This window comes from Engraulis encrasicolus, chromosome 14 (genome assembly GCF_034702125.1).
Source record: "Engraulis encrasicolus isolate BLACKSEA-1 chromosome 14, IST_EnEncr_1.0, whole genome shotgun sequence".
Lineage (NCBI taxonomy): Eukaryota > Metazoa > Chordata > Actinopteri > Clupeiformes > Engraulidae > Engraulis > Engraulis encrasicolus.
Genome location: NC_085870.1, coordinates 15341548 through 15353794, shown reverse-complemented (window position 1 = coordinate 15353794; position 12247 = coordinate 15341548). Strand labels below are relative to the sequence as shown.

The following is a 12247-nucleotide window of genomic DNA, read 5'->3' as shown; positions in this document are numbered from 1 at the left end:
GCATGCAGTTACCCTAACCCTGACCCTGACCCTAACCCTAACTCTAACCCTAACCCTAACCGTAACCCTACGGCATTTCGGTGTCTGAATAGCGGTATGTCTGAATAGCGGTACGTCTGAATAGTGCCCCCCCCCCACCAGCTGTGGAGGCCGGAAGAAATTCTTTCTGGGGACCTTGACATTTTGTATATAAGTTGGCAGTTCGTAAAGATGTTGTTTGACAGTGCACACTGAGCGTGTGTGGATTTATGCGATTCTCTTATCTGATGAGGTGGAGATGGACTGCGGCAAGTCAGTATACTTAAGTTGTAAAAATCACACCAAAGGGGAGGGAGGAATTATTCATTTTTCTGACATGTTTGCTGTGAGCTATGCCCATTTTTGTTGATTTATTGGTCGGTTTATTAATGTATTAGTATTTCACTGTTCTAGAACAGAAATCAAGAAAATGAGTCACATTCAGCAGCTGAATGCAAATCAGGAACACGTACTACAGAATACAGAAAAACTGGGAACACTGATGACGTGTTGGACGCCAACTGAAAAAAACTTTTCTTTTAAATCCCAGCTCTGTCAGCTTTTTACTTTTTTCAGCATTTGTTAATTCAATTCTTGTGTGCGACTCCTTTTGGGCTTTGTGTTTGACATTTTTAGGATAGGACCGTTAGAGAGAGTGAGGAAATGAGTGGGAGAGATAGAGGAAGCACTTGAAATGACCTGGAGTCAGGCTCAAACACCAGTCCCGGGCACTTTTTTTGTTTGTTTGTTGTTATTTTTCAGGCACGTTCGCCTTTATTATCCAGACAGGACAGTTCAGAGAGACAGGAAATGAGTGGAAAGAGACGGAGGTGGAAAGGATTGGCAAAGGACCTCAGGTCGGTATTGAACAGGGTTCGCCGGCAAAATGGTATGGCGCCTTTGAGTTGAGTCACCACGTCCCCCATGGTGTGGCACCTTAGCCGACTGAGTCATGGAGCCTCGATTTTTAACATCTCCCTTTCATTTTAAAAATATTTTGGGGGGCTTTTTTTATCTGACAGAGTGGGGAGAAAGAGCTGGGGAAGGGTCGGCAAAGGACCCAGGCCGGGAATCGAACCCGGGTCAGCCGTGTAGCAAACGAGTGCCTTACCACATGCGCCATGGTATATGGCCAAGAACATTTCCATTTCAAGGGGGATTCCATCCACGCTCATCCTGCCTCAACCCGAGTATAGGCAGCGACCTTTTACACCGACGCTCATTAGGCCTCTTATGCATGCTGCTCCTGTCCTGTAAATGCTCACGTACCGTATGCATGAACTGTCCTGTATACTGTATGCACTTATAGTGCATGCACATACATGTACGCATACACACACCTGCATAGTACACACACATGCACACACACATACACGCACAAACACGCACATACATGCACACACACACACACACACGCACACGCACGCACACACACACACACACACATGCACCTCATTTTCCCACTATGCATTTTCTCTCTCTGTCTCTTACAACACTTTAAATCCCACTCATTGATTGGCATACCCACTCTCCCATCTCTCATTACCTGTCCCTCCCTCTCAGACAAACATTTTCTCTTTTTTATTCTTCTACATCTAGGTATACCTCTCTAAATATCTAAATCCTCCTCTCTAAAATCTCTTCTGACAGACTGACACACACACACACACACACACACACACGCGCACACACACACACACACACACACACACACACACACACACACACACACACACACACACACACACACACACACACACACACACACACACACACACACACACACACACACACACAGAGCCAGGTCCAGGTTGCTTGCCCGATCATGCTTGAGCAGATGGTTGAGGTGGTGGTGGATGAGGTGTGTCCCAGGCAGTTCCCATGGTAACTTTAGCTCCAAGTGCCACGGGCCTGTTTTCAGTCCTGACCCAGGCCTTAGGGAAGTCTAGCACACAAACGCACACACACACACACAAGCACACACACATGCACACGCACACGCACACACAGAGGCACACGCATGCATGCATGCACGCACGCACACACACACACACACACACAGCCTTGAGGGCAGTCTAGCACACCTTCCTTTCAGTTGTCTTAAGTATTTATTTAGTCAGGATGTGTGGAGCGATTGACTTCCACATACCATACCATTCCTTTGGATTTTGTAGTGTGTGTGTTTGTGTGTGTGTGTGTGTGTGTGTGTGTGTGTGTGTGTGTGTGTGTGTGTGTGTGTGTGTGTGTGTGTGTGTTTGTGTGTGTGTGTGTGTTTGTGTGTGTGTGTGTGTGTGTGCGTTTATTTGCATATTTTGAGCTGGTTGAAGTGTTATCATAGGATCTTACTTACTGATCTCTAGCTGTTGCGTGTCATTTGTCTCGTTACGTAATGCATTCTTTTCAAGGCTGGCACAGTGGTTCTCAATCTGGAATGCCCCCCCTCCCCCCTAAGAGAGATTGCAGGGGTCCACAGTATTCCCTTAATACTGTCTTTACAAATATAAATATGAAAATCACAGGAAATGTAAACACATTACAATTAACAATACAAGTAAATACTACTTCTGACTAATCACACTATTTCTACATTTATTTAATGGAATGGTTATATATTAGGAAAGCAGTAGGCACATTTATTCAAGGGTTTATGCAAGCAGTTCATTCTCTCCGACACCCCCTGTAGCACCTCCACAACCCAAGGAGCCCAGACCCCCAGTTGTTTGGATTAGCCTGAATGAAAAAGCTGTTGGGAAGGGAAGCCTAAATTATTAGTGAAGTGAAAAAAGTGAAAGCCCATTGGGAAACTCCAAAACTCCAACTCCCTTTGTCATTGTGACACAGCACTCCACAGCACACAAGTGAACACTGCACACTGCACACAACGAAATTGCATTTATGCCTCACCCGTGCAAGGGGGCAGCCCTCAGTGGCGCCCCATGGGGAGCAGTGCGGTGGGACGGTACCATGCTCAGGGTACCTCAGTCATGGAGGAGGATGGGGGAGAGCACTGGTTGATTACTCCCCCCACCAACCTGGCGGGTCGGGAGTCCAACCGGCAACCTCTGGGATGCAAGTCTGACGCCCTAACCGCTCACCCATGACTGCCCAACAAATGAGTCTGCACATTGCAGTTTAACGTACCCTTTTCTTTCTTAGTAGCTAGGTCTATTCTTTTATCTGTGCAACCGTCCTCTGCTAGCCGCACCTAGATGTGCAGCAGTTTTGAATGTGTGTGTGTTAGTGTTGACATTTAGCCAAACCTTTCTCTGTGTGTTTCCACAGGTAAAGAAGATGTTGGGGTACTTTTTAGTTGCCATGTTGGCAGCGCAGCTGCCACAGAGCAGTGCTCAAGGTAAGGCTGAAATCAACACTGCACGTCATGACGATATCACAACGGTACAGCTGTCTCACAATATGAGTGTTACATAGGCCTAATAAGTTTAGAGATGTTGCCTCTTCATGCCCTTGTATGACACAGTCATTAAAGAGACCTACTGCACTACACAGTGGGAAACTACTGAACTACTGAACTACTGAGTAGGTATAGGCCTATAGTCTATAGACATATTGCCTAGTATCAATTATTTAACTTTTTTGGTTGGTGGTGTGCTGCAGGATGTTTTAATGAAAAAAGTCTGCCTTGGCTAAAAAAAAAAACCACAGCTATATAGCAATGATTTATAGTATATTATAAATAGAAAAATATATAAGTAAAATATATATATCAAATATATGTCTCATTATAGTCTGTTGCAGCATACCAATCTACATGGGGTATCAGAACGGAGTTGAAGTTGTATGATGTAGGCTCTCTCTTACTGCAGATGTGGTCGCCGGCGGGCTAGTCACTATTTGCTGAAAATACTCAACTACATCGTAACAACATTGCTATGACAGTACAGAGATCCTTAAGTAACAGATTAAGATATATCCATTACTGCTTTGGTGACAGTAAGTTTATAGCATATGCTCTGCGCTAAGGGGTTAAAGTAATTGAAGAAGGACTGAAGATACAGGCATAGGCGCCAACTTAACGTCAACATTCTTGCTCTGTGGCGTCACCCGTAACTCTTCCAAAGGAATCCTCGACAGTGTAATACTGTAATTACTGTAAATGCGTGAATCTGAGTTTGTGCATATTGTTGTGCCTGCCTGTATAGACAGGTCTTCTGCTTTTTGATTGTGAAATGTGTTAATAGTATGCATGTAAGCTGTACAAACTGTAACATTATACAGTAGCTGTCTACATTACTCTGCTCTCTTGCGGATAAAAGCAGCACATAGTCCTTACAAGCAAGCCTTCTCTGCAACACACACGTGCAACAGAATCAGAATAGAAATGCAAATTAGACACTGTCACGGAACAATTCTCTTTATCTAATGAATATACTGAGACTGAAATTAAGAAAAGATTCTTCTCACACTTGTGACTTGGTGTAATCACTTATAGAATAGCTCTAGCCCTGAGAAAAAAAAACAACAACAGCAAAAGCAACAGCATCGGTCCCTTGAAGAACGTCGGCCCACCAGGATATGCGCTGCACTGTATGGCAAATTACCAGCCCAGACCAGGCCTTGCTGTCTGTGGATATCTGTGACTAAGATATACAGTAGCTCAGGTAGCCTAATGTAGGTTAATGGCAGGCAACTGGAAGTGCTGCAGACTGAAATTACCTGATGACTCAGCTTCCTCCACCCTGCCTGCTAGGCACGGACAATGATTACAAATCCCTAAATAACAGGCTATAAGCAAGCCAGTGCAATGGAAATCATGGATGAAAGACTCAATGGAAAGTGGTTGGAAACGGTCTTGCAAATGGGGTGCAGTAATGTCTGCAGTGTTAATTCAATATTTACACTACAGCAGGACCAACATCATACAGTAAGTGCTCAAATTGACTCTGTAAGTGTTGAATTAACACTGCATGCTTTACATCAAGGACTGTCCATAGGGACTTTTCATTGCTATGGAGTTTCTGTACAAAAAGGAGACATCCGCACACTTCAGGACTTTTTTGTGCAAATATACTTGACTTGTGGGCTTTTGGTCCTTGACCTTCAAGCCCACAAGTGATATTACACAGCTAGACACTGACCGGACTCTGAATCTGCTGTTTTCTGTATACCCCTTGCTTGCAGGTCAGTGTAATATGGTGAGGTTGACAGAAGCGATGTTTCTGGTGGTGTTTTTCAGATATTGCTCAGACAATACCACTATATCAAAGTAACAACAAGTCATTGCCTGGACATTGGGAAATGTCCATCCAACCCACAATACTTAGTAGAACTATGGGAAATTTAAAAAGCCCTTATTAGGTACACACAGATAACAGTGTTACTTGTGTAACCACAATGTAATATCATGTACCAATGGTGTACATCATAGCCTGATTATCATCGACTTTCAAATCTCTTCGATACTTGGTCTGACCAAGAGCATAACAATGATCATTTCCCAAACGGCATTTCCCAAATGACCTCCTTTGGTTTGTTAATGATTGTTTACTTCACAACAAAGTGGGAGGAGTTCCCGTATTTGCAGGAACTCAGAAAGTACTTGCATTGACACTTGACCTGACTGTTAGCAACGCTGAAGCTGTTGCGTCACTAGGAGGACACGGCCTGGCTACTTACATCATGAATCTAGGCTAGTTTAATACATTTTATACACCTCTGCTTGCAGGTCAGTGTAACAGTGTGAGGTCAGCGGACATGGTGTCATGGTGTATGCTTCTTCCAGTATTGCCTATGTAACATCATGTAATGTTGTTGTACTCACATCATGAATTAACTTCTATTGCATACTCCTCTGCTTGCAGGTCAGTGTAACAGCGTGCCGTCGGCAGATGTGGTGTTTCTAGTGGACGGCTCTTCCAGTATCGGCCGTACCAACTTCCAGCTGGTCAAGGGCTTCATGGCAGGCCTGGTGAAGCCGTTTGCCAGTGCCGTGGGGCCGACAGGCGTGCGCTTCGGACTGGTGCAATACAGCGATAATTCAAGGTACTGTTTTGGACTCTCATATCAGGCTTCTCCGTTTCCATATAGTATGATCTAGATTAAAGAGGTTTTCCAATTTGTGAGTATCCATTTTTAATGTAACGTAGTGTACTAGTTGCTATTTATATTCATACTCACGTCATTTCAGCCAAGTATAGCCTCTTATTACATGTTAAATCAACAGGTAGCTTGGAAACTTCAAATAGGCTGGTGTTTTGTTTCCAAAGTCGTTTCAGTGGTTCATTTTGCAACAGGTTGAAACGGTTTCCTACAGTATGCTGCCCCCCACAGGCTGTAAACGCACTAAGCCAGCCAAGTTCAGAGGTGTGAGCTCTGTACTCCACTGTTCTCTGCTATTGCTTTCTATCACACTACAATTTACCATGTCAATTCAACATTGTTCTGAGAATATATGGTAAATAATATAACATTTAAAACACTGGTAGAGCATATTTGATTTAATTCAACACACATAGAGTTGCTTTTAACACTGATCGTGTATGGGACCATTTATACTTAGGAGAATATTAACACAGACAATTTTACTACCAAACTGTTGTGTAATGAAAAGGATGATAAAAACTACTAGTGTTGCTTTAAAGCACTGACTACAGTACAGACTGGCGTAACGCAAGTAGGCCTACTTCAGGCCCCCCTGCAAGCTACCAAGAATGGGCCCCCGAACGAAAAAAGAGGGCCTAATATCATGTGGAGGGGGCCCGTTTCTTCAAGTCAAGGGCCCATGTGGGTCCCCCGCCTTGTATGGGCCCCCCTGCCTCGCGGGGGCTGCGGGGGTATACTTTACGCCCCTGGCAGTACAGTACAGTAATGTTGTTTGATAACACTTGTTTAGGCCTACAAACCAACCATTTGTTTACATCTACCTCATGTATTTGACATTCAGGATGGAGTTCTCTTTTGGGAACTTCACATCCGGCACCCAGGTGGTGGCAGCAGTGGAAAATGTCCAGTACAAGAGCGGAGGCACCCGCACGGGCGACGGTCTGAAATTCGTCGTTGACAACTTCTTTAGTCCTCAGAACATACGGGACGTTCCAAAGGTGAGGAAACAAGTTGTAAAGACATCTGATTATGACATTCTTGTCTCGCTTAGAATTCAAGGCTTCCATTTTTCCATCTTCAACAAATTAAGAAAAGGTTCAATAGTAGTCGGAATTCAATTTCTTTGAAAATCATTACAGATGTTAAACTTAAAATTCGTCATTCCCATTGCCATACCTCCAACAGGTGGTGTATGGGTTCAGAATTCAGCTCACAGGTGACCACTGTCTGTCCTTTGTCTGTCTTGCTGCTGCTGTCCTCTTCCCAGATTGTCATCGTCATTACTGATGGAAAGTCCCAAGATCCTGTAGCCGAGCATGTTGCGAAGCTGCGCAACCTCGGGGTGAAGCTCTTTGCCATCGGTAAATGCTTTTCATGTGGAGCCTTCTGTACTGTATCATGTCATCATTTCTTGTACATAGTACTGGTAACCAAACGGTTTTGTGTCATGCTGTTGGTGCTACCATACAGGGGGGCAATCGCTACTGACATAGCGCTATTCCGACATGCCGCTATTCCGACACTTTTTAGGGGTTAGGGTTAGGGTTAAGGATAGGGTTAAGGTTAGGGATGTCGGAATAGCGGCATGTAGGAATAGCGGCGGACGGTGGAAAACGTGTCGGTATTCCGACAATAGACATTAACGTCGGAATAGCGACATGTCGGAATAGCGCCACGTAACCACCATACATTGGAGATGTGTTGTTCATCCCACTTAGTATTCACATGTTGCATTGTGCAGATGCTCATGCTCATCACAAAATGCCTTTACATATGATGGAAAAAAGATGTTAGGTGAATTAAGGTGGAAAAAAGAATTAAGGTGTCAAGTAGCATACATACATACATACATAAATACAGAAGACACAGGGACATTACACACAACATTGCACATAGTATATTCAGAATGTGTCTCTCTTTCTGTTTCTCATTGTTATCTCTCTCCCTCTGCCTACAACTCCTCGTTCATCAGGTATAAAGAGTGCGGACAACAAAGAGTTGAAAGAGATCGCCTCCTCCCCCTCCTTCTCCGTGATGGTCACCAACTTCAAGGGCCTCAGTCCTCTACTGACGCAAATGTCGCCCCGAGTCTGCAGCACTGCGGGAGGAACGTTCGCTAACGATGGTGAGCTAGTGCTCCCCAACACACGCACAAACACATGCACGCACGAACACATGCCCGCACTCACACGGACGCACACGCACGCACGCATGCACGGGCGCACGCACGCACGCACACAAATTGGAGTGTTACTGCACATAGGCCTCACAATAACAATAAGACAATGGTATGGTTAGTAGCAGGGCCTTAGCAGTAGGGGTTAACAGTCTTAGCCGAACCCATGACAAAATCATCTGAAAGCGGCCTCTCATGAATACAACGCAGGCTTACTGTACAACAGCCTATAATTTGGGGAAAAGGTCCAACTTAATTATCTCAGCCTCTGAAGCACATCAAAACATGAAATGATTTGTGTTCAAAAGCTAAGTGAGCATGCTTCTTGCATTAGAACATGTTCATTCATTCAGCGCTAATATACCAACATTCTTATACAAAAAAAAAATCAAATGTCATGTGCCTCAAGCAACTTCATGCAGCACCTGGCGCTTGGGTCAATGTCGCAGTATACAGTAGCTGACTGAAAAAGCTGCATATAAGATAAGATGTGCTAAGAAGAGAACACATTACTGTGTAGCTGAATGACAACATGGCCACACTATTTACACACTATTAGAAATATACACTATTAACCCCTTAGAGCATATATATGTTATAACTCCACTGTGACTAAAATTGTAATGGCTATGTCTTAATATGTTACCACTTAGGTCTCTCTATTATGTCATAGGAATGCTGTTATGATGTAGGTAAGTATTTTCAGCTAGTAGGCCCGCTGGCGACCCCATCTGCAGCAAGAGGCTACCTACAAATATACACTATTTACAAATATTGAGAGAGAGACTAACACTCTGTTTCTGTTTCTCCTGTCCCTGCTCATTCCTCCTCCAGAGGCCGCCCAAGGCCCCTCTAACCTGCAGTTCACCACCAGCACCATTGACTCCCTCAGCTTCCGCTGGAGCCCAGCCAACGGCCAGGTCACAGGCTACCTGATTCAGTACACACCTATCTCAGGGCTGGGACAGCCGGTCACTGCAGAGCTACGACAGGTACTGTATGGTCCTTAAGAGCAATTAGGGGGTGCGGGGCATTTGTACCTGGGCCCTGCTGTCCCGTATTGGATGTGCATGATGTGTTTCTTTTTTTTTGCAAGTATCTTAGTTTTTTTTTAACTTTAATTAAAAAAACAAGCATGCAAAACAAATCATCTGGAATAAAACAGGCACTTAAACTGGAACAGTCAAAGTAAGTAACATACCGGTACTCCGGAAATTAACAACCTGAAAGAGAAAATGTGTGTGAGATACTTCCTTGCCAATAAATCATTGTGGAGTATGCCAGAAAAGGCGTGAAGTACGAGTAGCAGAGTTATACGGGTGAGCAGCTACCAAGACCGTACACTTTCTAAAAATAACAAGGTCTATAGACCTAAGTCGCATGCAATTGCTCAAAAAGGCAAAATGGTTTCTGACAACTTTAATCCCAGATTAACAATAACTGTACAGTAAATGGTTTTCCAACTTCCATTTTGATGATGGAATCATCTACAGTATGATGGTTTCACATAAGTCATGTTTTTTCTTCAGTTTAATGTTACAGTTGTTCTTTTTCTTTCACAGTCTTGTCATTATATAAACAGTAAACAATGCAGTGTTAATTCAACACTTAGAGAGTACTCTAGAACCAAATTCACTATAGAGGATGTTGCATTAGCTCTTTAAGTGGCAAATTAACACTATTTTTTCTGTATAGTTTTACACATCTAACACTACTGTATTGCGCAAAACCTCAGCATTTCCCCTGACCTTGCTCTGAGGACAGACCCATAAAGAGCACGTGAGCAGGAAAACAGGAACTTGGCATTGTACCATTACAACGCCGCAGGCTGCATACATCTCTACCAGCATGTCAATTGGAACGCACGCTGCCATGGCATGGCATGAGTGTTGGCCAGGGAAGTCGACAGGGGGAGGACAAAGGGGTCAGTTGTCCCAGGCCCAGGAAGAGAGTGGGCCCAGAATTGGGTCCTCATTACATTGCATGCAGGGCTCTAAATTAACTTTATTCATCACCAGCCAAAATGGCAAGTAAATGTTAATCTTACTAGCCAAACGCACACTCACTAATGGGTCAAAAAAGCTGGTAAATTGGTATTTTCTACCAGCCAAACTGAAATTTCACCATCATTTTGCCGGTTGGCTGGTGTTAATTTAGAGCCCTGATTGCATGCATGAAGTCGGGGGGCCCTTTCAGATGACTTTGTCCCGGGCCCGGCCAAAGCTGTCAGCGGCCCTGGTGTTGGCACATGCTCGAACAGCTACAACAAAATGGGCACAGACAGTCATGCCAGCACCCGTCTGCCCTTTAATATTTTTATATGACAATCACTCTGCTGCTGCATGCTGAAATTATGCAGACGCCAAGAGCACTTGTATGGCTGTTAAGACTCAAGAGCAATTTAGGTAGACTGCCTGCCTGCTTCTGAGTGAATGTGTGTAAGTAACATGAAATAACAAAATTCCCTGAAGCGAACACTGCCCCTTGCAACACAAAAATCTGTGGCAGTGTAATGGATTTTGGCAATATTCTGTGATGGGGTTCAGTACATAACACATAACAAAGGGCCTTTAGTAAGTACTGTAATGCACTTCGACTTGGTCCTTGCCATCCTAGTAACTGCAAATTTACAACGCTGTGTCTAAACAGGTATTGCCTTAGCATCCTTTTGTTTAGTAACAGAATTTGGTATCCACTGACCTCAAAAGCTACTTCAACACTGTGAGATTTGTCCTTTTTCTAATGATAGACATAACTGTGCTGTGGGAACATATGAAGGATTTGCAAAACGGTGTATCTCCATGTGGGGAAATTAACATTTTTGTATTGGGCATTGCATTGCATTGCAAAATGCATATTATATAGGTTGAAAAAGTATGTTCTCAAAATATTTGAATGGCAAGAATTCACTCATAGGTAATAGGACCTCTGAATAGTCATTTTCAATAATAAAATGCAAAAGTCAAAAATGGTGGATGCTACTTTATTTTGCAAATAAACTCTTCATATAGAAAGCACTTTTTGGGCCCATCACGAAAAGCACTTTTGTCAGTGACCCCATCATAGAGTTTCGGCAAAATCCATGAAACTGACACAAATTTTGCTCTCCAAGGGGGCCGTGTTCCTTTCGCTCTATCCTGCGAGATCATGTTGCAGCCAGCCTGCAGTAAAGGTTATCCGTGCCACCTGCCGACAGACGGCTATGTTCAGTTGAGTGATCCATCAGAACACGGTAGACTCTTGTAGCCCACAGCAACGGTGTAATCAACGGGACTGTCTGTAATGTTTTTGATTATGCAGTGCGCTGCACACACCCTGCTGCTGAAAAGATTGCCCTAAGAGTACAATAATAACAATACTGCACTGTATGTACAGCACTTGCCGAATGTATACATTCATTTATATACTAATGCCATGTTTGCCTTACCACTCTCACACTTTTATCTATCAGCATGCTGTAGCCCCAGGTGAACTGGGTCGGTTTTAGCAGGCCCAGCCAATCAGAAGGCTCTAAAAGTTTGATCGACAGTTTAAGTCACTGTTTTTATTAAAACAGTGTGTGCTGTGGGGCTTAGCCAAAGTAATTTTTCTGGGCTCACCCATTTCATAGTTTCGGTTGGGCAGCTGTGGGATAATGGCTGCAAGTTTTGGGATCACAGGGTTGCCGGTTCGAATCTCACCCTAACCACATCCTGATAAAGGCCATACAGCTTCATCTGGTCAACTATGTGAAAATAAAAGGTTTTTAAAAAAAAATAGCTACAACACTTTGACTCAGAGAAGAGAGCTTTGGATTTAGTTTGTCAGTCTGTGTAGCCAAAGGAATAACGAGATGTACCCCTTCTGGATCTCACAAATAAATATATATACAGTATATACACTACTATAGACTGGTTAAGGTGAACGACAAAAAAAATATATATATATATGTATAATAATAATAAATATATATATATATATATATATATATATATATATATATATATGTATATA

At 43.4% G+C, this 12247-nt stretch overlaps 1 protein-coding gene across 1 annotated transcript in view; it reads left to right on the top strand.

Moving 5' to 3' along the window:
• Nucleotides 1–12247, top strand: part of col7a1 (collagen, type VII, alpha 1) — a 119956-nt gene that overhangs the window by 12608 nt on the left and 95101 nt on the right. The window contains exons 2-7 of the mRNA XM_063216245.1: nucleotides 3301–3370; nucleotides 5838–6018; nucleotides 6920–7076; nucleotides 7346–7439; nucleotides 8051–8203; nucleotides 9089–9246. Coding sequence (XP_063072315.1) covers nucleotides 3310–3370; nucleotides 5838–6018; nucleotides 6920–7076; nucleotides 7346–7439; nucleotides 8051–8203; nucleotides 9089–9246 — 804 coding nt within the window. The 5' untranslated portion in view covers nucleotides 3301–3309. The remainder of the gene's footprint in view (nucleotides 1–3300; nucleotides 3371–5837; nucleotides 6019–6919; nucleotides 7077–7345; nucleotides 7440–8050; nucleotides 8204–9088; nucleotides 9247–12247) is intronic.